Below are 25,695 nucleotides of genomic sequence, written 5' to 3' on the forward strand. Positions count from 1 at the left end.
AGAGGGTTCCACCTTGAGTGGTTTTGAGATGAATGTGAATGTCTTGTGGATTTAGAGAGTAGTTTAATAGTAGTAGATTTAGAAAGGCATAAAGTGCAAATTTGACCTTAACTTCCCTAAGTTAAGAAGCTTCTGCCACTGCTAAAACCACGGAATGGTTATTTTGCTTTGCTGTGGATTTTTGACTGACTCATCTTTAGTAAAGTCTTCAACCTGCACCCGGAAAAGACAAGCTTGTATTAGGGTTTTATGTGTATCCTGTAACATTCAGACACTTTTTCTGGTGCAGTGGGGTTTTCCTGCTGAATTTGCTTTCTCACGTGCCTACAGCTGCTTGAGCCTGTTGCCAGTCTGAAATCAAAATTACTCCAAGATTATGCAAACTTGTATCCAAAATTATTATTGCAGAATTATCACTCTGTTCCTTCTTCTTTTCTCTGCCCAATCCTATGTCATAGCTAAGAACAAGAGAAATGAAAAAGTTGTTGGTCTTATTCCTGTGCTGACCTAGAGATACTCACCAGTTTTAGGTGTACTGACCTTTATTTGTTTGGTTTTATTTTGTTTTTGAAAAGGAAGAAACTGAGGAAAATAGAAATAATCTCACATTTACTGAAATCTCTAGGAACTTTCCCCAATGCTTTGTGACTTTCAGATCAAGTTGTTCGCTGCGTTCAAATTTTTTGGAGTCCCAGAATAGCTTATGATTTGCATAATGGCATAAAACCTCATATTACAATATCACCATGATGTTAGTTTTCTCATCTGTAAATATAATTACAGAGAGATATTGATGTTTCATGCTTGAAGTTTCGTTTTCTCTTCTTTTTTCTTATGCCGTGTTCCCTGGGTGCTCACCAGAAATTTCAATGCCATGTAAAGAGTGTGTCTCCCTCCTTACGGATGAGGAGACCTCCACTCACATTGTCTTGTGCAGTCAAGAGATGAACCACTGGCAAAGGCTTACTAGATATAGATGTAGAAATACTGCTACTTGGAATGATTCTTGGAATAAGCTGATCTTCCTGCCTGTGCAAGCGCAGTTACGCTGTCAAGTGGTAAACTGCATTTCCAGCCTGCAGGCTGCTGCGCTGCAGGGTGCAAATCTCTTCATTAAGAATTTACGCATCCTCACAAGGAAGGGTGCATGCACTGAGCTATTTTTGTTTGGGCTCTAGAGAAATCTGTGATCTGTGTTTCAGCACCATCCTGCAAACACCGGTTACAGCGTGCTGTGTTGGAACAGCAGGCAGGTCACAACGGAGCTGGATGCAGTGAGTATCACCGAAACCCCACAGAGAAGCTGTAAAGGAACATCTCCAGCTCAGTGCTGCGTTGTTGAATTGTGTGTCGCTGAGGTTTAATCAGCTGAGACCATCAACAGTAGACTCTGTAGCATAACCTGAGGTTGTGGTGACTCTATTCTGCAGACCTAACTACTTAATGGTCTAATTTTTTGGGAGATGCCCTGTAACAGCAGAGCTTTTCGTACCTTCTCCTTCTCCTGCCCTCCTGGAGGCATAATGAACTTCTCAGTATTTTTGGGTAGTGTAGTGCATGCGAAGGTCATGTTAGAAGATGGAAAAACCCTACATTGCTTTTGTTGTTGATATGGGGAGTACTTCCACTCATTGCAGTGGATGCTTCAGAGCCTTTGCTTTTCCCATGCTGGGAATTAATGTAGCAAGCAGTAGTGGCTCAGTGAAATATGCAGGTGAGGTGTGTAAGGTTCAGTCCCAAACTCTGAGCACACGTGCCTGGCCTGTGCATTTCTTATTTGAAAGTCAGATACCACATAAGATTTTCCCCTGTTGTCTGTATTGTGGTGAGTTCCACAGATGGAGCTGGCTGAACCCTTCTGTGTCTTTGCTTGTGACGTGGGTCAAATTTCCCATCGATTCAAGCACAATCTTGTCTTGGTAACATGATTTAAGGCCATTAGAGTCACACTAATGTTATTTCTCTGGGTTATGCAGATCTTCATCTCCTTCCTAAACTGCTTCCTTCCTAACGGATGAGGTAGCGTGTGAATATCAGGAGTCCCTCAGGACACTCATTTGCATTTCTGGAAGACTAAGTGTTGTTTACAACCTCCCGTCTGTGACACTGTTTATAGCAGCTGTTTCCCTTTAGGAATCATGACTAATTTAGGAGGTTGCATTTCTAGTCAATAAAGAGTTAATGACTGCAGCAGGGGTGCCTGAAAACTTAGTAAATATCCGGATGTATCCCATGCATACGCTGTGTTTGATGGTATGAGATCAATGAACAGAAGCACCAGTCAGTTGTAGTGCAAGGTAAGGAAATCCAGCTGAGCTTTCTTAGCCTGCTCCTCTGCAGTTCGGCTCCACGTAGCAATTTGACTGTGTTGGGTAGCCATACAACCCTGTTGTTAGATTGCTAAAGGAGATAGAGGAAAATGAGGTGTAAAGGGAAAGCTTAACAGCACTTTCCAAATTAAGGATCCACTGTGATTTGGATCAGAAGTGGCATATAACCAGCTTAGTTAATGCAGAGCAATTAGTTTGTGTTTTACAGTAGGAAAGCTTCTTTATAGTAATTCATATTCTGTCAAAATATTAGAACACGTATCTACCTGTTTAAGAACTAAGGGAAAACAAAGCAGAGACCTCAGAATTGAGCTTATTGTTTGAAGTTGTTAAGCGAGTGTATGCTACCCATAAAGTTGGATTTAAGGCTGGCAAATCCATACTTGTAACTTTTTTCAACCCTGACTATCCATTCTGCTTTGGCTGTGTTTGTAAATTCTTTCTTAAAAGAGAGATGACTAGAGCTGTGCCGAGTATTCCAAGTATGAACTAAGCAATCTATTCTACAGTCCTAAAATAATTCCCATTATTTATATTCAATACTTACGTTTCTGTGCTACAGAATTTGATTGCTTATGTTAGTGCAACTGCACAGATCTCCAGAAATCATTTAAACAATGTTGGGCACTGCTTGGAATACATCTTTTCTTGTTGCCTCCTCCGTCAAGCCCACGCAGCCTTCCACTCACCGTGAACGCCTCACTCGTTTATAACAAACTTTTTTATCCTTGTGCAACTACATTTCTCTGAGCTGTGTGGCAAGTGACTGGATGTTAGCAGGGATTTGCAGTTTGCTCACCCAGACAGTTTGGATATTTAGTATTCCTGACATGAATGGCAGTGCAAGGAGACAAACTTTGGGATTCAAGACACAGTTCGTTCTCTAAGGCCTTGGAGAAGTGTGCTGTGATAGGCGCTACTCTAGCGGATGGTGCAGCGGCACTCACTGCTGTTGTTGATTCTTATATACTGGTCCTTCTCTTACACAACACTTAGACTGCCCTGAACACTTAGCAGACTAAAGTGGCGAGATTAATTGAACCCGATAAAACGGAAAGAGCGATACACTTGTTTTATATGCAGAAAATTGAGCACTCAGATCTGTGCAAGGGAATCTGCAGCAGAACTGAGGTCGAAAGGCAGGCAACTCAAGTCTTGTGCTTATTCATTTAAGTAAAATGTCAAGTAACCTCTAGGAGCCAGGCTCCGTTCATCGGCAGGCAGTGCCTTTGGTCACGCTGCAGGGCTGGTCACGAGTATGGGCTGACACAGGTGAGTCCTGCTTGCAATATGATCATTTTTCAGAAGTGCAGACGTGACCAGAGCAACTAAAGAGTCGTGCTAGAGCCTTGTGCAGCATGCGGGCCGTGTTACTGTCCCAGCTCTGTTAATTTGGTCCGTCTTTCTTGCTAGAGTGTCTGCGGTGTTTTGTTAATTTGGTCTGTTTCTTGTTGGTGAGCACTTCTACAGTCTGTCAGAATTATGTGCAACGCGACTGCGCTAGATAGCAATTCCTAAGATCTGCTGAGGAAGGTTTTCCATTCCCTGTCAGTATTTTGCTCATTTGTGTGTTACTTTCAGCCAAAGGATTTCAGGGATCCACAGATTCTAAGATCTTTTTACCCACCTCTTCTAATATTAAAGTAAAGATATTTCTTTTTGCTTTTGTCTATCTGGTTCTTTGCACCCCCTATTCTATATTTTTGCTTCCAGGAAAGCAAATTTCACCCCCTTTTTCTGCTTGCCAGTTCCGAGAGAGCAAACTGGTTATTGTACAATCGTAAACAATGGGGCTTGATTTGGAGGCTGTGTAAATCAAAGCTTGAAATCCTGGCTCTGTTTCGAAGTCCGTGGCACAATTCCCACTGTTATTAATAATTCTGCAAAAGCTGCCAGTGTTGTTGCTACCAAGAGGCACCCGCGATGGTGCCCGCGTGTAACAGAGCGCGACGGCGTGAGGCCGGCTGGGAGGGGGGACCAGAGCCTGCAGCTCAGAAATCTGTGAGCAATTGAAAGCGTTCCTGAAATTGGTGAAGTGTTTCCGAGTCTGCCTTTATCATTAAGTTACTTTGAAGGGATTGAGTGGTTGAGGGGGCAGGAGTGATTTTTTTTTTTTTATTATTTTTTGTTGGTGTGTGTTTGCATTCTGATCTTGGATTTACCAAAGACGGATCTATTTTGGCAGGCAGTGGCCTGGCAGTGATACATCTCACATGCTGTCTGGGTTTAAAAAAAGAGAGGGGGGAATGGGAGAAAAGAAAGAAGAAAGAAAACTACACCAAAGTTTTGACTGGAAACTCTGCCATTCTGGACAAGAGCGACTGCTGAGAAGTTGAACTGTTCCACTCAGTGTGGATCAGCTGAACGGCAGCCAAAGCTTTTTTCTGCCCTTTTCAGTTATTCATATCACTCCCACCATAACAGCCCTGAGGAGCTGCATTTTTTGTCTGTGTAAACCCAGAAGACAGTGTGTCTATTGACCCTCTTGCTGTTTCTGGAATGTGTCTTAGAAGATTGTTCTCAGCAAAATATCCTTCTTTCTTGGCTGTATTGGAGACTGAAATGGCAGAATGTCTACTTGGTTTTCAAAAATTTCTCCTACATTTGATCACCAGCTGCTTTTCATATTGAAGCAGAATTTGGGGGGACGTGGGCTATGAAAGTAATACTCCACAGAGATTGATTTTTTTAATTCTCTGAGAGACAGACAGCATGTAATGCACAGCAGTGTGCTAACATTCCCTCACTCCTTCAGGATCAACAGTGGCCATCAGAAGAGATGTCCATATCCCCTTTCTCTTACAATTTTTCCTTTCCCGACTGCTGGTCAAAGGCATAAAGTGCCAGGATTGATTTCAGATCACTACATAAAGCTTTACTAATCTTGCGTATTTGTAAGAACTATGGAGAACCTGCCTGGTCTGTAATTTTTTATCTCTTTGAGACAAGCGGTGATTCTTCAGTTGCATCGTACTGCTATGGTGCAGGGTTTTCAAGGAGGTGATGAGAAGGTTCAGACTAAATCTGGCTCTCTTACACAAGTTACTTCAGAGTAAGAAGGCTGCAGGGTTAACGTCCTTCAAATTTCTTATTTTAAAGGGAAATAAATACTTCTGTAAGCACTTCAGTCATGAAAGATTTTCAAGCATCAACGTCTCACCCTGGTATCCATCACTTAGCTTAAACCTGCCATCTCTGGATTCCTGGTGGAATCATTTAAACATCTGGAATTAACTTTTGATGCTGTTTGAAAGTCTGGTTTTTGCAACTCAGTGGTTAGGTAGAAAATGTGCCGGAAATGTGGTTAAAATAATCTTGAGAGAATAATGTTTGGTTTTCTCCTGCTACCTTGTAGAATAGATAGAAACCATAGTGCCTGTTGATAGTTCCTGTGGCTATTGAGCTTAGTGTTGGGTTTTTCATAAGATAAGTGCTGTTAAGACCTGATTATTTCAATTTTTTGAAGGCAGACACAGTTCTACTGATTTTTAAAAATAAAACTTCAGCAGTTACTACTGCCCTGCAGTTGCTGCTGCCTTGCCTTCTACCCCGTCAACGAGCAAGGAAACACTCCTCTGGTGTGCTTGGGTTTAAATCTGATTGTCCGAGCAGTGGCAATCTGATGTTTACCTCTTTTTCGTGGTGCTCAGATAAGAGGCTGTTGTTCGTCCTTAGAAGTGCATTTCCTGATGAGACATGCGTTGGCATAGGTGACCTTTTGGGTCTGTTGCTGCCATGTGAGCTCAGAAGAGCTGCCTTGACAAACACAGGCTGTTTGGGGGCAAAAAGATGTTACAAAGGTATGTTCTGGGGGGGGGTGTGTGTGCAAAAATCTCTCTGTCTTTTGCAAACCTGTGCAGAAGTGCACATTTGAATGCAAACTGCTTTCTTTTCCCTGCAAATCCCTCCAATGTATATACCTTTCTCTGCTATCTTGTGATGCTGAAAGGCAGCGTCATTCTTGCTTCCTTTCAAGACTGGAGGGGATTTTTTGGTTGCATTGTGAGTACATCACCTTGATATCTCTTACAACTGAATAATCTGGCAGTCTGTAGAAGATCTGGATCGGGGTTTCACATGTGGGTGTTGGAAACGTGAGCTCTTGCTCAGTCATCCCTGCCCAGTTAAAGGAAAGAGTATGTTGACTAAAAGCTGCATCACAGTATCATCCTCTTCTATCTGAAGTTGTGGTCTGATTTTCCAGAGACCAATTATTCCAGAGCATTTCCTCTGGAAAATACTGTTCAAAACAAATATTTTAACTTTAACTCTAAGAAGCCCAGAAAATACCTTCTTTGAAGCAGTTTGCACGCACAAGTGAGCAGTAAAGAAGGCAATAAATTATTTTCTCTATAGCTTAACTATAAATTGCCCCTGAAATCGCTCCTGTGACTCTGTGCAGCTCCAGGCCACTGCATCCCTTACTCTGAATGTGAAACTTAATGTCATCAGCTCATTTCTGTCATTCTGTGCTTCAGCAGAGTGCAGGAACCTAGCTGTAAAATATAGTTCTGGTAATACCAGAAGTGATGCAGCTGGCTTGAGTGACATACTCAAATGAAGTAATTCTAGACATTTCTTTTTGTATTTTTATTTTAAGATCTAAAGACCTCATTGGAAAAATATTTAAACTGTTTGAAGCTTGCCAAATGCATTAAATGGCCAGGAGAAACAAAACATCACTGGGGCTCTCATACAAAAATTCTCAGTTTTGGAATGTACCCAATTTTACTTACTCATCTGCTGCTGCCTCTTGTTTGAGGCCAGTTAAGATCATTTGGGAAACTGAGCATCTACTCCTGTATACGTTTAGCTCAGAGTCGCTTTGCTCATATCTGACCAATGAGCTCGCTCATGAAAATGAGCTCTGATGGCTTGAAGTTTGCTGGATCTGCCTGGGAATGTGTAATAATGGATTTCTTGTTTTTCTGCTTCAACAATAGAGTCAAGGGACAAATTCCTGAGTTGTGAGAGAGACAGCTGTAAGAGTGGGACTGGGGCTGCTGTAGAAGTCAGCTCAGACAATGGGTTGCTCTTAGGTAGAAGGAGAGAATGGGCCTCACAAATGGATATTGATCTGTAGCAGCTGGAGCTCGGGGAAGGGGTTGGGAGAGAAGTGGACATTACTCTTACAGCTGTCAGCCTTTCCATGGCTGATGCTGTTTTGCTGGTAAATTTGTGTTTGTGATACAAGGCTATATTGTTTTCCACTCATATTTAGTGTAGCTGCGTGCAAGTGTGCGGGTGATAAAGGTTAATAAGCTGCATAGCACTCGAGCAGGAAATGCCTGATGGTTCTGATGAGTCTTACTGCCGCAGGTAAATTCTCTCTAGTTATATGTGCATCCCTTACAGGAGCTGGTGGGCACTTAGAACTCCTGGGGAATGGGGAAAGTTGGAAGTCAGTCCCTTGGGTTTATTTATCTGGTTATAGTCAGTGTCTTTTCCATTTGATGCTACTCTTTCATCTCCTGTTACACACTCAGTGCCCAACATTTTCTCATTGCGCTTGAATTATTTCTGTGGAAAGAATGGAAATGGGGTCTAGGAAATTCCTGCAACTCGCTGCACTTGCAAAAGAAATAGCTGAATTGAGGTGAAATAAATTATTAGGTGAGATGTGCGAGCTGGACAGATGGGAGGGAAGCTTATTTCTTTGCAAATTGAGATTTGAAACCTTCTGGCAGAATTTGTTACCTTCCAGTTAGGATTACTAAAGTGTTCCGTGATGTGGTGTTTCATGGATTTATTGTCAGGAAACTATTGTCTGCTTGGAACAGTTCAGAGAATAACCCCGCTCTGAACTGGTTTTAGTGGGAGCCCAATTGGAAGATGCTGAAATTATTTGTTGTGCTGTTGTTCCTGAAACACCTCAAAATGCTTTACATAACTTTTAAGCAGTCTTTCTCCTTTCTTAATGGATTTATTCTGAAACTGAGAGAGTGATGGGAACGTAATGCTTTCTGGATGCTCAGAGCACTGCTCAGGGCTGGGTCATCAGCGAAGGGTGAAGAGGCTCTGTGAGTGCCTGAAGGAAAGAGTGCAAACCCAGGATAGTTCTGATTCCCAAAGCCAAGTCCTGTGCTCTCACTGGAGCACGTTTGTGGTCCAGGTGGCAGTGGGCAAGGTGGAGGGTGTGTGGGAGCAGCGGAACTCGGAGGGGAGTTTCAACAGGTGGGCACAGGGCAGGGAGTGAAGGCATCTGGATGCAGGGAGCTGGGTAGGAAAAGAAAGAAGAGCTGCTGTATGAAGGCCAGCAGCAAGGAAGGACAAAGCAGCTGAAATGAACAGATGGGATAGGCAGTAAGGAAATGTTATTGGGCAGTGAAATGGGTAACAGAAGGCCTTGGGAAGCAGAACTGCAAGGGGAAGAATCTGAAAATGCAAAAGGGTCACTCAAGGACAGACTGTTCTGGGGGAAGAAGTGAGAGTAATTGCCCAGCGCTGTGCTATGCCGGGTAGCAAAGCAAATCATCTGTGTGGGTAAAAATAGGAAGGGAGTCGTGTCTCAGCTGCTCCTCAGGCTCCACTTTCCTCGTGCTCTTCATGCCAACACTATTGAAGGAAGAGCAGATAAAGGACTTTGCAGAGAGCACAGTGGGAGCACCAGTTGAGATGATGTGTCATGATTATGTTGGCTAAGGCATATGAAATGAGACTGTGTTGGTTTTTTGTTGCTTCCTTCCCCTCACAAAATACCGCTATCCAACATGCAAGTAATTGGTTAGGAAAAGCAGGTGCCACCCAACAGGGCAGACAGCAGAGCAAGAACGGTGTCCACAAGCATACAGAGAACATGAATGCCTGAGCAGGGTAGTAGAGGGGCAAACTTGTTTTGTAGAGGGTGTTCATGGAATGCAGGATGCTTCATGGAAATGGCCTGTTATAACCTAAGAAAAGAGCAGCAGCAGCGTGCACGCTGCAGCCTTTGCTTGACAGAGGTGAACTGTTTCACAAAACAGGAGTAAACCAAAAGCTGAAGTGTTCAGAGACCCTTATGCTAATGGTGAGGATAGTAAGATGAGAAGAAACGTGATTTCTTTCCATGTTAAATTATAAATTTCTCTTGGCATTTCTCTAGGCAAGACAGCAAGCCCAGCTGCGACATCAAATGGCAGAAGACAGCAAAGCGGAATATTCCTCCACTCTACAGAAGTTCAACAGTGAGCAGCACGACCATTACTACACACACATACCAAACATCTTCCAGGTAAGGCTCGCTGGCGCTGAGCCAGAGCGGCTCAGGATCTTGTGATTTGGGGCGTATTGCACATCGTCTCAGTTCTGTGACCCTGTCCTTTACTTTGGGGCAATTATTGTCACCGTTAGCAAACTTTATCTGCTGTCTGCCAACAGAAGAGATGGAGAACTTGGTTGTGTGATTTGTCCCTTTCTCTTAGGGTAGATATCAATGATCAGTAATAGCTGGGGAAAGTAATGTTGAATTATCACTCGGATTACGATAGTCTTTGGAATCCTCACAGTCTTACTCTGTTAAACTCTTGTGTCCATGCAGCTGGGGAATGAGAGCATTTGCATTGTTGGGGCAGGAGTCAGCTGGGCAGTGTTGCATCTGTAAAGCCTCACAGCCCTTTATAACCTGCCTTCAAATCAGACTTCACAGCTGTTTAAATTTAAACCACAATAATTCTGCAGCGGTGAAGGTCAAAGGGTGTAAGCTTGCTGATGATGTCTTAGGGTGCCTAAAGAAAGACTGTAGAGAAAGAACAAAAAAGCCATCAGTTTTATATTGACTGAAGAACTGAATTTGTGCTTGACTGAACGGAGGGAGGTTAATATAGTAGAACAGAAGTTCTAAATGACTGTTCCATTATAATGGGTCATCAGCATCAGAAGTGGAAAATAAAACCTCTTTAAGGGAGAAGACGTCACATGCTCATCATCTGATGAGGAATAACTGATATTTGCGTAGCAAATATGTGTTTTCTTATCCTTAACTGGAACTTCTTAGCTAAATGGACACCTCCTCTTTGCTTCATGATATTTTAAACCAATATCTTGAGATAAATTATCCCTGGCATCAGATATAAAATTTTTGTAATGTATTTGTATTTAACACTAGATCTGGTAAATGGTCTCATTTGTAGGTGAGCATGCTTAAAGGACTGCAGATGTACCTTTCTCACTACCGGTGCACCAGTGAGCTCTAGTGCTTTCTTTTACATGTTGAAATTAGTTGGTTTGTAAAGAATTTGTTGCTTGTGTATCAGTCAAGGCAATGGGGATTTTTAAACTGATAATGCTTCATAAGATTCCTTCAGCTTAACGTGAAACATTTCCTGTTCGTGCCCTTCTGTGTCCCGCTATAATCTGACATAATAGCCTTATACAACATTGTATTGTTGATTGACATCTTTAGTATTGATCACCACTATATGGAGACTTAAATTCTGGGTCCAGGATTGACCTGTAAAAAAGAGGCCCATGGAATAGGTGGTGGAGATTGTGGCACTGAATCCATTGAGCAACAGGGAAGCCCTGTTGTGACCAATGTGTGATGTATAGGACTGCCTGTAAACCAAAAATTCCCTTCTAGGGGAAAGGAGAAGGGGACACATCGAGACTGTTTGCTTGGATTCTGCAGTGGAATGAAAATTAAGGTCTTTCAGAACATTCACAGAAAATGAAAGAATATATTGTTGCAGAAATGCTTTCAAAAGCCTTAGGAATCACCGTTACATAAGTCTAAAGCTGGAGTTTTGACGTATCAGCAATTTTTAACACAAAAAGTTAATTGAAAAATTTGCAGTAGTAGTAATGGAGATTAGAATGGCATTGTGATGTTTGAGGGAACAGTATCACTTGGTTCCTTCATGAGAGCAGCTATTCTAATTTGTCTGCTCTTTACATTGTTAAATATTTTTCTTTTAACCCATAAATTTTAAAGCACCTGGTGTATGCTGGGGAGAAAAATTGATTGAAACTGTGAATTTTATCTTGATATTTGATCTGAATTAAATGTCATGTTCTAGAAAATACAAGATATGGAGGAAAGAAGAATCGTGAGGATAGGTGAATCCATGAAAACTTTCGCAGAGGTCGACCGACAAGTGATCCCCATCATCGGAAAGTGTCTGGATGAAATAACGAAGGCTGCAGAATCGATCGATCACAAGAATGTAAGTTTGGGTTGTTGATTGTCATGTTTAGTATTGATCAGCTCTATATGGAGACTTAAATCCTGGGTCCAGGCTGCAACCTCAGGGCTTTATAGAACTAAAACAAAGACTAGGTCTTGCGTCGGGCTAATTTGTCTGAGAGAGGGCGTGTTCAGATTTTTTCCTAAATCTACCTAGTGCTAAGAAATGCCTCTACTGTCACACTTCTTAGTATGAATTCCCGCTCCTCCTCCTGCCACCCCCCCAACCCTTTTAGGAATATTCACTTCTTTGCTAGATAATTAATTTTTTAAATACTGTCATTGAAAAATAAGATTCTGTGTAGAATAAGGAAGCTGATAGACATAATTCCAGATGCTTAATAACGATCAATTCTTATTCAGATGGATTCTGCATCTAATAGTCAGAAAACTGAATGCTGCAGAAATGTCATCATTCCACTTACTTTTATAATAATGGAGGTATTTAAATTATTTGCTACAGAAATTATTGCAGACAACTCTGACAAGATTTCTACTTTAACGTAACTCTTTGCAGACCTGAGATTTCCTAGAGATTTCTAAATGAGCTCTTGTGAATCTTGATTTCCGAAGATCATTGTAGGGGTAAAGAAAAGCCTTCCTGATAACAAGGCTGATAAGAGCTTGGTTGAGCACAGGGGCAAATGTGTTTTCCATTTTATTTTCAGAGTTATCTTTTCCCTTCTTAAATGAAGCCTCTGCTCGCCCCTCCCATGGATTACGTTAGTGTTTCAAATACAAACAGCATGTGTCTTGCTGGCGGTTTGAATTTCCCATACTTTTTTTTTTTTCTCTGAGCTGTTCAGTGCCCAGAGCCTGGAGACTTCAGGAACTGGCAGCATAAGCCTGGGGCTGAACTTGTGAAATGAATCCGCTGCTTTCTGCTTGGCAGTTGCTCTCTCTGAGAGCAGCAGCCTGGGAAACCAAGGAATCGGAAAATTTCTTTTTCATATAGGGAGAAGAGGCACTTGGGGCACAGATTGTCATGCTAGAACAATGTACCCTTCTTGAGGTACACCTTTTGGTGCTGCGTGGTGAAGTTGTTTTGGAGATTCATGTCTAAACTTCTACTCTGCTTGAATCTTCAAGTGAGGTCTTTGAACACACACAAGGCTTAAGATGGGTGTTTGACTTGCTGCGAATTTTGTATTCAAGTTAGTTTGTCTTGCACACAGGTAATTCAGATTGGTGGCTCATGTGCCCAAGTATGACATGAGAAAATGGTAGCTTTGAGTATTGATAAGTAAGGGTTCTCCTGTAAATACCATGCTCTCATAAATGTATTTAAACAAATTTTTTATATCTGAGCAATTAGAGAGAGATTACTGTATTCTACCTGGAAAACAGTTATATCCATAAAAGGTTGGGTTTTTTATTAAGTATCATGAAGGATTTTTTTTCTCTCTGTAACAGTAATTTCTAATTCTGATAAAGGTGATGTTCTTGCTCTGCCCTTGTGCAGTGTGCAGGTCCTGCTGCTTCATAAGGATGGCCATAGATGCACAGAGTAGCAATTTAAAAGCTGGATTTTCTCTGTTTCCAGATAATGTACTGCTTTTGCCACTCCTGCAGAGTTAACAACAGACCTTTCCCTTCTCATCCCTAAACTTTCTAAGGAAGTTCGGGCTCACTTGGCTGCCACTGGGGGAGGTTTCTCCTTTTTCTTGAAAGATTTGGGTTGAATATTCTCCTTTACTCATCTTTTCAAGCTTGAAAAACTTTGGATGGGAAAGTCAACTAGATCTGCGCTGTGGTCAACTTTGAACATGAGGTCAGATTCCAGGGAAGTTGAATGCAAGGACAGCTGGTGATAATATAGCTTATACAATGGTGAGCAAAACCAAGAGCCTGCCGAGCAGGAAAAGCTTTGTGTGAAGCTCTGGGCCCACGCAGACATGTGTTTCCCAGCTGGGAGGAGACCTCCAGCATCCAGTAATCATAAACAAAAGTACAGGATCACCGAACTTGAAATGTGTAAGGTCAGTGTCACGGTGACACTGACAAAAGGCAGTGATGCATTTGGAGTTCCTATTCAGCTCTTGGTATTGTCTGGTTTTATTATCGCTTTTTCTACCCAGAGATCACATGCAGGGTTACTGAAGAAGGAAGAGGAGAGGTTAAATGAAAGCTCTGCTCTTTGTGCAGTACCTTCAGTTCAGAAACCAGGGCTTTAAATGGAGCAACCACAACTTAAATATAGAAGGCGAATTGGTCAGAAAGAAGAAAAAATAGAGAAAACACCAATTCTAGTTATGTGTGTACTAAACAGCACCAGCTGAAAGGATGTAAGAACCTGCAAGTTCGGCGGCTTTCTTTTTTGCCATCAGTAAAACATACCCGGCGGATGTTAAGGCATTACTGTGTGAAATGAAAAACGAAAAGCAATTCGTGGAGGTACCTCAGAGCTTTTTGATCATCAGTTTTCAGCTTCGGATAGGTTTATTACAAACATTGGTCTAGGAAGGCAAGGTTTGTGTAGTGTCTGAAGTGCATCAGAATCATGTAGTACAATAGTGAGAAAGGATGTATTTTTGTAGTGACTCTGAAACAGTGGAAATGCAGACTGCTAACAGGCTTCCTTTCCCCAGGCAGCTCCGTGTTCTCTCCCTCTGCGGATGCTAGCAGCATTCTGAAAGATCATTCTTCTTCCAGGGCCCTGTTTTGCTGGATAGTGTTAAGAAGCAGAATGACATATGGGACAGATTTAACGCTTTCTATATTCTCTGCAGCTTAAATATCCCAGAGTTTTGCCTCATACCCTCTTGCAACACAGCCAGTCTTCTAGGCTTAGTAACTAAATTTGCAACTGTGTAAGTAGGATTGCTTCATGAAGTGTGTAAAATTCCCAGTAATAGCAATCAAAACTGTCTGGATTTAGCTGGGGGTACTGGTTAGTCCTGTATTTCTAGTGCAGCTGTAAATTTACTGCTTTTTCTTGTCCTCTTTCTAACGACTCAGACAACACAGAGGTCATGTCGCAAGGGTAGGCTGGAGTGGCTGCTAGGTGAACCTCTGCAGAACTTGCTTCAGAAGGCCCTTGCAGCAGATAAAATTAATTTGTTATGGACTTCAGAGTTCCTGTTATGACATTATCTCTGTGATATATGGAACAAGCTGGTTATTTTTAACTCCATTGTAGTGGAATGATGTTTTGACTAAATATAAGCAACAGTATAAAATTAAGAGGAAAATATTAAAAGCTCCATGCACAGGATAAAATACCGATGGAGTATTTAATGTAACTTGTGTGTGTTTATAATCTCTCTTCCTTCTTCATCTTACTTTTATGACTACTATTAAAAATCTCTTCAAATGTTTAGATCTCAGGGAGTTTTCACATCAAACTAGGATGAGAAAATCGAACGTGTTGTCTGCCTCCATGATAAATGTGTAGGAATTTCACAGGACCTCTGATATGTTGAGGATCTTAAAATTTAATTTTTAAAATGTAATCCCATGAAGACTTCCTCAAAGGTTTTCCTACGTCTGTTTTGCTCAATTGAGCCTGGCTTCTGGATATATTCATGTCCCACTAGGTTTCTCATGAATTGCGTTTTTCCTACAGGCATAAGCAGAATCTGTGAAATGCTTTCAAAGCAACAAGTTCATCTTTTTTATCTGAACGGGCTGGTGATGCTCTTCTCTAGAGACTAATGAGATACTTGTGTGCTGTGGCACAGTTTCTCTAATGATCTCGGAGGAAAACTGTTAGACCAGTAACATAAAAAGCTCTCTTCCCAAGGAGTCAAGTAGATAAGAATTATGGATTCTTATAAATTTTTTCTGAATCCATTAGATCTAAATGCATTTGGCAAGCTGTAGTCTGAATTTGAACTTATGTATAATTAATAGTGTTTGTAGACCTAACTGGGGAAAATGCTATGGATTGTTCTTGCTTTTATTTCTTTTTTTCTTTTCCCTCTGTCAAAAAAAAGAACAAAACCTTTGTACACGGTTAGTGTGTGGCTGACTTCCATGTCTCACTCCCAGCGTTCCCAAAAGGGAATGTGGCTTTAGTGACCATGCCTGGAGTTCCCAGCCTTTGCCTGCTCCAAGGTGTTGGGTTCCTTACATGACCTTAGACTGCTCAGGTGTTGGGTAAAGCTCATAAGAGCTCATAAACTTCTGCCATTTATGGTACCTGAGTTCACAAGCACGAACTTGTCAACTTGTGGCAGCACGATCACTCAAGAGCTCCTTTATATGAGAGTATATATCAAGGTTTTCCTGTAGCTTCCCTATAGCTGCATGCCCAGCAATTCCATACCTTAAATCTTTGTTATGAGTCACTTGTTTGTCTATTTACTGGAGTATGGTTCATTTTCTAGTAAGTGAAGTTAACGATAATAAGCTCGTAGTAATTTTCCCCCGTAGACAAGAAAAAGCCTTTAGAAGAGGTTTGTATCGGAATTTTGGTTTTTGTGTTGGAAACAAAACAAAGAGGCTGAAAACATGGCTGGGTTGGGGTCAGGCTCTGGGGGCGTGCAGCTCAGTGGAAGACTGGAATCAGGAGACCCAAGTTTACTTCTCCTAAGCATCATCTTCAGTTAACTACAGTGACCTATGCTTTAATTGTAGTTATGTATTTTTTGTTTTCCTAAACAGACCACAGTCCTCTGTTTTATGTTGATTGATCTTTTGAGTATTGACTGGTCTCTGCGATGCCTTTGGAAAATGGACTAGAATTTCAAAACAGGAATAATGGACTATTTTGAGACTAAAGCTCACCTGCTCTATTTCCATAGGTTTTTTTGTTTATTTGGATGTCTATTATGAAACTGAGATTTATGTTCCCAGTTGTAATACATTCTGACTGGCATAGGGTGGTGGTTGTATTCTGGACTGCTTCTATCACTTTAGTATGTGGGAGCATTACAGTTTACTCATCAGAGTGGCTTGTTTTGGTAGGGGATTGTGCTGTGCTTAGGTGTTTATCCTTTAAAGCACATAGTGTTAGTGAAAATAGGTCCCAGGAAACTGCCTTGATTTTTGTCTTGATGCTGGGCTCTGGAATGGTGTTCGTTCTCAGGGGTGTGAGACTCATCTCTGTAAGAACTGGCTCCCGCACAGGCAAGCTTCCTTGTCCTTGCGCTGTTCTTCTATGCCACACATTTAATGACTGCCCTCACCGGAGATGTTTACATTTGTGCTGGATCTGTCCTGTTTCAGGATTCACAGCTGGTAATAGAAGCCTTTAAATCTGGGTTCGAGCCTCCGGGAGATATCGAATTTGAGGACTTCACGCAGCCAATGAAGCGAACTATCTCAGAATCCAGCCTTTCCAACTCCAGAGGGGATGGGAAGTCTGAGCCGAAGTTTGGTGGCAAGTCCAAGGGCAAGTTATGGCCATTCATCAAGAAAAATAAGGTACTGACTTGCAAACTTGAGCTTGGTGCTTGTCTGTGTGTAGTTGATAACTTCTGTCTTGTCGAGTAATCCTGACAATTACAGTTTTTTGAAAGAGAATCCTAGATTCAGAAAGTGAATAACTGATGTCTTAATATGGTGTTTTGTTTTAGTCTTTGGTTACTTACATTTCTTTATATCTTAAAATTTTTTTCTTGTATAGTTTCTTTAATTACGTTGCTGTTGTTATATTAATTTAACTTTAGTTGTGATGTCTCTGCCATGGTCCATCTCTGTTCCTAACTCAGAACTGTTTACCACTTACCTAATGCCACGTGTGCTAACTAACAGTGTTACTTGTGGGAAGCTTTAATGTGGCGTTACTGTTTGACACTTCTAAAACTCTCCTTGGCTTTTTATTTGCGTTATCTTTTCAGTCTGTGCACTGGGTTTGGCAGTTGGGTGGCTGGGAACAAGGAATTGCTGTGATTCATTCTTCTTAAGCACAACTAACGGAGCATAACTAACTGAGCAGTTGACTTCTTAAAAGACCATATTAACTTATGTATCCATTAAGCCTTTTTCATTTCACTGTCATATTTTACACCATAATGCATGGCAGCATTTATCTGGGGTTACCAGATGTGTCAGGTTGACTGGACTGAATTGGTTTTCAGTAACACTGATGGAAGCCCAGAGTAGCTTCGTTGTTTTGATCTCACCCTTGCTCTGGCCCTTACCGAGCCACTTCTATTAATTAGAGAGTCAAAAAAATCTACCTGGTCAAAACAGGCCGTTCCTGTTGTGTTGGTGAACACGGCTGTCTGGTGCTGACATCAGTGTAGCCAGAAACAAAACCCAGGGCTAACTCCTGAGCAAATTCATACGATAACTTGTAAAAGTGAAGCGTGATGCACGTGTCAGAGGTATGAAAGCAGAAGGGAATGTGGTTTGTTGTTTTCCAGATAATAGAAACGCTACTGGGCACTAAGGTACCTTCCTTATCTGATCCATTTAAATTCAGGTATTTGAAAGCTCTCTCCATATGCGTTATTCTGAGCTGTCCACAGAGCTAGAGCAGGACAGTTTATGGGGATAGCACTGCATGGAAGAGTCTGCATGAGCTTTCTGTCAAAATACTTTGCTTTACTCTTCTGTTGCGTCACTTACTAAAACTTTCATTCATTACATTCTTCATTTAACAAAATTCTTAAATACTGCTTCCCCCTCTTTTGAACCATGGCCTTTAAAGTTTAATTATTTGATTGGTTTTTTTCCTCTGGATTTCAAATATTGGTTTTGATGCTTATTTTTGTTTTGTGTTTTATCTTTTTATTTTGGTTTTTATTCTGTCACTTCTCCATCTCTTATACGTAGCTTATGTCCCTTTTAACATCCCCCCATCAGCCCCCTCCTCCTCCCCCTGCCTCTGCCTCACCCTCTGCTGTTCCCAACGGCCCCCAGTCTCCCAAGCAGCAAAAGGAACCCCTCTCCCATCGCTTCAACGAGTTCATGACCTCCAAACCCAAAATCCACTGCTTCAGGAGCCTAAAGCGCGGGGTAAGTTCTCCTCTGGATACCTCTCTCTCTCTTTGTTTCTCTTTTCTTGCTTTCTTGCGCTTTTATTGCACGTTCTGTTATGTAAAACTTGTTTTGTTTTGTGAATGAATCCATTGTGTTTTATCATAACATGCAGACAAATCCAAGGAATCCCAACCTGTGAAGCCATTTCTAGTCAAAAAAACCCCACAATGAAACCACAAAAAGAACAGTTGCTGATGGAAATTACTCATTCTGTTTTTTTGGGGAGGAGAGATTATCCAAAGCATGGAAGGAAGAGACGAACATTATAATACTCATGCAGAAATCAGAGTAATTAATTTAGTAGCCCTGCGTATGTCTGTGGCAAAGTGGGTTTGGAGGAGCACCGTTCAGAGCTTTGCTGCGCATTTTCTACCTTGATGAGAGAAGTTTTCCTCTCTGAAGGGTGCGTTCAGCTCAATATTTGTGCCAGGAGGAGGAGAGTAAGTTAGGAGGCATTCTAGAAAATAGTTCTGCCTTCAGTTGGTGCAAGTTCAGGTGTTTCCCTGAAGAGATCTGACACCTCTTTCTGTAGTGGGAAGAGGACTCCCCTGGGTTTTACGGCCAATTACACCTTTGTGTGGGACTTCTCTTCAGAAACTGCCTCAGTTTGTGCTTCAGGTGCTGCGATGTTTGCTTGCTTAGTAAGTCTGAGTCTTAAGATAAAACAACAGGTCAGGTGTGAAAGATAAAATGTGATAAAGCTGTTTGTGGTACAGCTCTTTAAACCAGGACTGCCCTGTTGGTGGAGACTGGGGGACGCACACGGAATATAAAGTTCCCTGCGGCTTCCTGGATGTATTGGTTACAATTGGCTGTAGATATTTGAGACTGACACTTCTCAGGGACATTAACTGCGTCCTGTAGCATGATGTTTCAGTAAGATGGGAAGGTTTGATTTGACTCCTGTAGACTGCTGTCCCAGCAAGTGTTTATCAGTGGAGGAGAGACATTATCTAAAAATTTAATAAATATTATCTGATGAACCATTGCAAATCTAGGAAAAAATTCCAAGTCCTGTGTTTAGCCTGTCCTTGCAGCCTTCCCCGCATACAGGAGCGTGCGGAATTGCCAGTGTATCTTTTTCTGGACATTTCCTATTTAGCCCATGGATTTTGTTGGTTTCGCTTCCCACTGCTGTGACGCACAGTTTTATTGAATTCAGTGCTCTCATTTGTGATCTTCATTAAATATGAATAAAATGACAGGACCCTGAGATAAAATCTTCCATTTTGCAAGCAAACCAAGACTTTAGCTTCCCATTAGCTTGCACGTGGCACAATTGTGCTGAGAAGTTGCTGGCATAGCTTGGCTTTTTCTCCCAGGTTAAGGTCCTTAGAATTATTTCCTCCTATAAAAAATTACAGGAAGCAGACACAAGTGTTTGGTGTTTTATAACGTTTTTAGAGCAGGCTGTGTAACAGCAAGGAAGTGACAGCTTTAAAAAGCCCAAATTCTGCTCCCGGGACTGCACTGACATTTAGGGCTGAGGTCTGGAGCTGTGTTAAAGCAGAGATGATTTCAGTTGGGAACTTCAGCGGTTAGTTCCAGAGAATTGAGAACAGTGCTGGAAACAATGTTTTGTCTCATCTGCTTACAAACAGTACATTTAAAAAAAAAAAAGATGTTTTATACAGAGTGGTCTGCAGTTCTTTGCTAGGGAGTTGCCATTTAATGGGACATTCAGAACCCCCAAAAATCCCATTTCTGGTTCTTTTCACTGGGGAAGCGGGAAGTTTCTAAGTTGTCCTGAGGCAGTTTCTGTAAATGTACCTCCTTCCCTCGGTTGTAGTTCAGCTCAGAGCATCTTTTTTTCAGTGGCTTTGTGGGGGTTAGCAGTCTTTCGGTTCTGCTTCTGCAGCAGCAGAGCAGGAGATGTGTAGATGGTGGCTGTGTCGGTGGCACCGGCTCCAGCATCCTGCCTCGTATGGGGTAGCAGCGAGATGCCTCGGAGTAAGGTACCGCGGGAGGCGAGGGCTTCTGCTGCAATCTAGTGCTCCCATAGTGCTATTCACACAGTGGAATAGTGAAAATAGAGCTGAATATCTCTAACTTGATTTAAAAATACAAGTTTGTCATTCCATGGGCACTTCTCAAGTTTGTATTTCACATGTACAGTTTTTTATTTAGTGAGTGTCTGGCCATATAAGCAATCATAGAATTACAGAATGGTTTGGGTTGGAAGGGAACTCAAATCCCATCCAGTTCCAACTCCCTGCCCTGGGCAGGGATGCCTCCCACTGGATCAGGGGTGCTCCATCCAACCTGGCCTTGAGCACCTCCAGGAATGGGTCATCCTTGACTTCTCAGGCCACCCTGTGCCAGTGCCTTCCCACCCTCACAGTAAAACCTTTTTTTTTTCCTAAAATCTGCTCTCTATTTCCCTTCTTTAAGTTTAAAACTGTTCCCCCTCATGACGAAGAGCTTTCCTGTAGCCCCTTTAAGTACTGGAAGCTGCTCTAAGGTCTCCCTGGAGCCCTCTCTTCTCCAGAACAACCCCAATTTGCTTTTAATATTTCCTGAAGAAAGGCCTTCATTTTATGTATTAACTATCTGAGAAGTCCAAGCAAGTCTTATGAATCCTGTGTGCCATATTGATTTTAATTGGGTTGTGTGAACAGTAAAATAATGAGAACAATTTCCTATAGGCTCCTCTGGAATCCCTCGAGTTTCTGCTGACATGTTCATTAAAAATATCCAAGGAAATGCTATTGCTAAATCTTCATTTAAACCTTTCACTATGTTCTCTCTCTATTTCATTTCCTTCCCCCATTAGCTACCAGGATGTTTGTATGTAAATGCTTTTCCTGCCTGACTCCTCCTGCAGAGTTGGAGGCCAGCGATCAGGTCATCGTCTCTTTTTCCAGAGGGGCGAATTCAGGCCACTTGGTTCATCCACAAATTCAGTGTTGGAGAGGCTGCAAAGCTCTGGCAGCTTGCTCTGGCTGATTTGAAAGCTTCTCAAGTTCACATTTCGTAGGTCCTTGGTGATTTGTTATACAAATGGCCAGGCTAAAAGATCGTGAAAATACCTCACGACCTTCAAAAATAAAATAATTGTAACCAGGCGAAAACTAATCAAGAAGCACCCCCAAATCCTGTTAATTTATCAGATGAAAAAATGAGCAGTTGGCATTTGTTTCAGCTGATGTGGTTGATGTGACCCACTTTGTATTCAGTACAGCCAGATAATACTGTTAATTCTGCTTTTACCATATTAAGTTTTATAAGATTTCCTTTCTCAATTCCTCTCCTGGCAAATCCACAAGCATCTGAATTTTGCTCCGTAGCCTGAGCAGTGATTTTACGAATATTGGATTGTGATGCTACCAAAGAAATTAGAAGGACGTAGAGGACGACTGTTCTCTACACCGAAGAGCATTTGATCTGTACAGAAATACATCAGTGAAGGAGCTTTTGGAAGGGTCGTGTGGGGAGCCAGTAGGGCAGCACAGTGTAACGGGCGTTTGGACACAGAATAATGTTGTTTGCTCTGAATGTTGTCTCCGCACTGCTGGTTTTGTTCAGAGACAAAAATCTGCTCCACCCAGACACTTTGCAGTAGAGGTACAGGGCACGGAAGGATTATTTTAGAGTATTCAACCCAGTTGCCATCTAAGTCCTTCCCGGCTCTGGGGATAAATTGAGCTGTTAACTCCTATACAAACCAGGAAAAAAAAATTACTTATATCAGAGGAGGCTGGATTATACTCCTTTTTAGCGCTGGCTTAAAGAAGTGCATGGAAAGGAACTACTTAATTTGAATGAGTCCAGACCTTAACAGGATAAATGCCACCAGCAGAGCTGCGCATTATAATTGGTCCTTGAAATGGGAGTGGGTGAATGGGTTTCCATACAATTCTTCCATGAAATCTTTGGTATCTGAACATGTCTGGAGAGGCAACATGCTTTAATAATTTCCTTAAAAAGTTGTAGTTTAGCATCTTGCGTTGCGTTTGGAAAGAGAAATTACGAAGCTGAAGCAGAAACCTCACTGGTGGCTGTTAAAATGAATTATATAATTAGTAATGATATGTCCTGTGCCCAGCCTGGTTTTCATTTTGTTTCCAAACCAAAAATCCAATAAATCTTGTTTTTGTGGAAGGAATCAAATGCCTGAACAATTTACAACAGATGCAAGGTTAACGTAGGGGCAGCAATACCGGTACCAGTGGTTGCTGCCAATATGAAATTATAGTCTGGTTAAAAAAAAAGCTTAAAGCTATAGGTGCTGACTCCTGTCAGTGTCTGTGCATTTCTAATCACATTTTTTGTATTTTCCTCAAAGCTTCTTTCTTCTAACTCCAACTTGCAGAAATGTCCATTCTAGCAAGTACTGTAAGCACTTGTCATGGGTCAGAACTAGAAAAAGAGGGGGAGAAGTATTTCATACCATTTATGAGAGTGCTGTTTCTAATAACTCTTCAAAAGGCACCATAAACGTAGTAGAATACTTAAAATTAACTCTGTCTCTTTAGGGAAGTTAAAGTCAGAAGAGTACAAAAAATGAGGAACCGCTTACATAAGTCATAATCTCGTTTATGCTTGCTCTGCTTTTTCTAATTCCATTTGAGGACAAAGAAGACTCGGTATTCTGCTAGTTGATCTTAATTTTATGTTCTTTTGTTTTATTGCTATAGCGGCAGTAACATCAGCACCTTTATTTAAAGAGCAATACTGCTGAACTAACAACATCCAGGGGCAGAACTTACACCTGTGAATTACCCTGTGTGGCATTCTCAGGACTTGCCTTTTCTCTTTTGCCTCAGAAACTGGGTTGTGATTAAGCAGAGAAGGATGGGTCTCGGGGCTGGGATGCAGCTATTCCTGACTTTACCCAAATTCCAGCTTCCAGGCGGTTCCATAAGGCATACGGAGGGACTTTTGTGGTTTCCTTTATAGTGGAAGTTGTTGACTTCATTACAATGTGATTTTATTTCCATCGCCCCATTAATGTTTTCCCTTATCATCCCGTCTTACCTCTGTGACGCACCGTGCAGTCTTCTCCCTCGACACTCAGCTGTTGGTCTGCCTGGATGATCAGTGCTTTGTTGTTCTGTGAGCATGCAGAAACAGCAAACAAAACAAACTCCTCCCTCTCCTACCTGCTCCACTTTCTGCCCCTGGGAATTCTTGTTATTCTAACCTAAGTGTATAAATCTGTGCCAAGACCAGGACTTTTGGGCGGGTGGGGTCATTAAAGCCATGCTTTACTTTAGCACAGAGAGATGTTTTCTGACTTTGCGTATTTAAGGTGTTTTCCGCTTTATTGAGAGAATGCTAAACTCTTAATATTCGCCTAGTTTCTAGGAAACCTCCTCTTTGCTCTTAAAGGCTTAAATGCTAAGCTGTAGAAGCAGTAAACACAGAGGTGCCGGGCTCGTCTCCAGTGTAACGGATGTGTTTTCTCTTGCTGACTCACCAGCAGACACAGTCTTTGTATATTCACAAAGAACTCATGAAGAGGACTTTAGGGACACCCACGTGTGCCATTGAGGCTAGGGAATATGTTGTAAGTCCGTGTATGGTGTGATCAGCCCATACCGTTGCTGCACAGTCGCTAACCCCACTTACAACGCCGTTAGAGTGTGCTGTGTAAATGTGCTTCGTAAAAGAGAAAAGGAAAAAATTTGGTGAGAGGCAAGCTGCAGCTTACTGTGCCATGTGCAGGAAAGAAATGTCTGCTAGCCCTGGAAATGCTGAAATCGGCACAATTAAAGTGGCTGGACCTGTGAAATTCGCTGCAAGTGCTGCAAACAGGTTCCATGCATGTATTCCAAATTATTTTATGAATGCAGTCTTGAGCATCGTGAGCCAACCCTGATTTACAGCAGTGCAGTGACACGCTCTGTGTGTCGGTCGTGGAGCACTCCATGGAGCTTGCTGAAACTTCCCTGAGCTCTCTGTAACGATGATGGTTCATGAAATCAAGATATTTGACCTCTAAATCCGATACCTTGATAAAACAGAGTGTGGGAAGATGGTTACAGGACCACTAAGAAAAAAAAATGACCTCTTGGTTGTATGGAAGTCCAGTGATTTATTTCAACCCTGTTTTCTGTAAGTGAGGTTAGTGTCCGTGACTGTCCAATAACACATGGACTTGCTGGCTTTCATGCTCTCTCATGTGTTATTGTAGCTTGTGGCTCTTAGGCTCTTCATCTTCCCCTTGCAAGACTAAGGTGGACTTGTTCTAAATTTACAGCTTGAAACGGATTTGCTCATTTTGAAGAAATGTAATTTATCTAATCATTTAAGGGAAAAATGCCCCTTTCTCCTGGGAGCCATGAGCAAGTTTCTAGCTGTGTAAACCCAGCAGAAAGAGCAAAAGTAGTTATTCAGTGTTTAATGCAGATTTATTTTCAATCTGCTTATATTTGTTATAGAAACTGAATTGCTGTCACGTAAAATTATGAATACATTTCAGAAATGGAAAACTGACTATGACTTATTTCAGCATTTCATTGTTTCCATTCTATGATCTGCTTTGTTATTTGTACTGGTTATAACAATCCCTGATGTACTATTTGGAAATGCTATTAATAAGTTCTCTATTTTTGTCCTACTTAACAGCATAAGAATTTGGCATCCAGTGTCTATAGCCCCTTTCCAATTTGCTGAATTTACAGCAAAAGAATAGTCTTGATGTAGATGATGCCCCGCAGTAGCGTAGTGCCTTTAGAGCGAGTAGTGCTTAGAAACTAGCGCATGTAGCTGACATTTGTGCCTTTTATAGAGTGCTTCATAGGTAAATATTTATTCTGCAACATGAGTCTTGTCTTATATATGTACAAGGATCTCAATTTGTGCTGATCATGTCTATGCTAAAGTTCACAGGAGCGCTAAAGCAATTATGCAAGCAAAAGCTGCCTGCACTGAATTTCCTCAGCAGCGTTTCTTAGCTCATTCTTTCTCCTTCCTGTATGCTGATTCTCTCAAACGGATTGGCTGTGTTTGCCTTTTTTAATGGCCTTGTAGTGGAGAGAGTGAATTTCTTTATTGCACTGTGATTATCATCATGTCTCGACTTCCTAATGGACTGGGCTTCAGAGGGAGGTTGGACCGCTGCGCTGTTGCCGAATGCATCGGTTCCCATGGAGTGTTTCACTCTTTATTGCAGGGCCGTGTGTTTTTCTTGAACGGTTGGCATGAATTACTGTGCGAATTCTGGTAACTCATGATAATTGTTATTTTTGGAAAGCGGGTATTTCTTAAAACACGCTGTCAAAAACACTATAGGAATGGAGCCAACTTGGTTTTAAATACAATCATAAAGAA

The 25,695-nt window shown here is 41.7% G+C and overlaps 1 protein-coding gene across 18 annotated transcripts in view; it reads left to right on the plus strand.

The window, feature by feature from the left end:
• The window catches only part of FNBP1 (formin binding protein 1), a 97,880-nt gene that overhangs the window by 56,916 nt on the left and 15,269 nt on the right, over positions 1-25,695 (plus strand). For 5 of the 18 annotated variants that reach the window (XM_054083855.1, XM_054083856.1, XM_054083857.1 and 2 more), the window contains exons 7-9: positions 9,412-9,540; positions 11,324-11,470; positions 16,660-16,857. In XM_054083855.1, the coding sequence (XP_053939830.1) occupies positions 9,412-9,540; positions 11,324-11,470; positions 16,660-16,857 (474 nt within the window). Of the gene's footprint in view, positions 1-9,411; positions 9,541-11,323; positions 11,471-16,659; positions 16,858-17,801; positions 17,829-18,213; positions 18,397-23,842; positions 23,930-25,695 lie in introns of all 18 variants that reach the window. The other 13 variants (XM_054083850.1, XM_054083851.1, XM_054083852.1 and 10 more) reach the window with 6 other exon arrangements.

This window comes from Cuculus canorus, chromosome 19 (genome assembly GCF_017976375.1).
Source record: "Cuculus canorus isolate bCucCan1 chromosome 19, bCucCan1.pri, whole genome shotgun sequence".
Classification (NCBI taxonomy): Eukaryota; Metazoa; Chordata; class Aves; order Cuculiformes; family Cuculidae; genus Cuculus; species Cuculus canorus.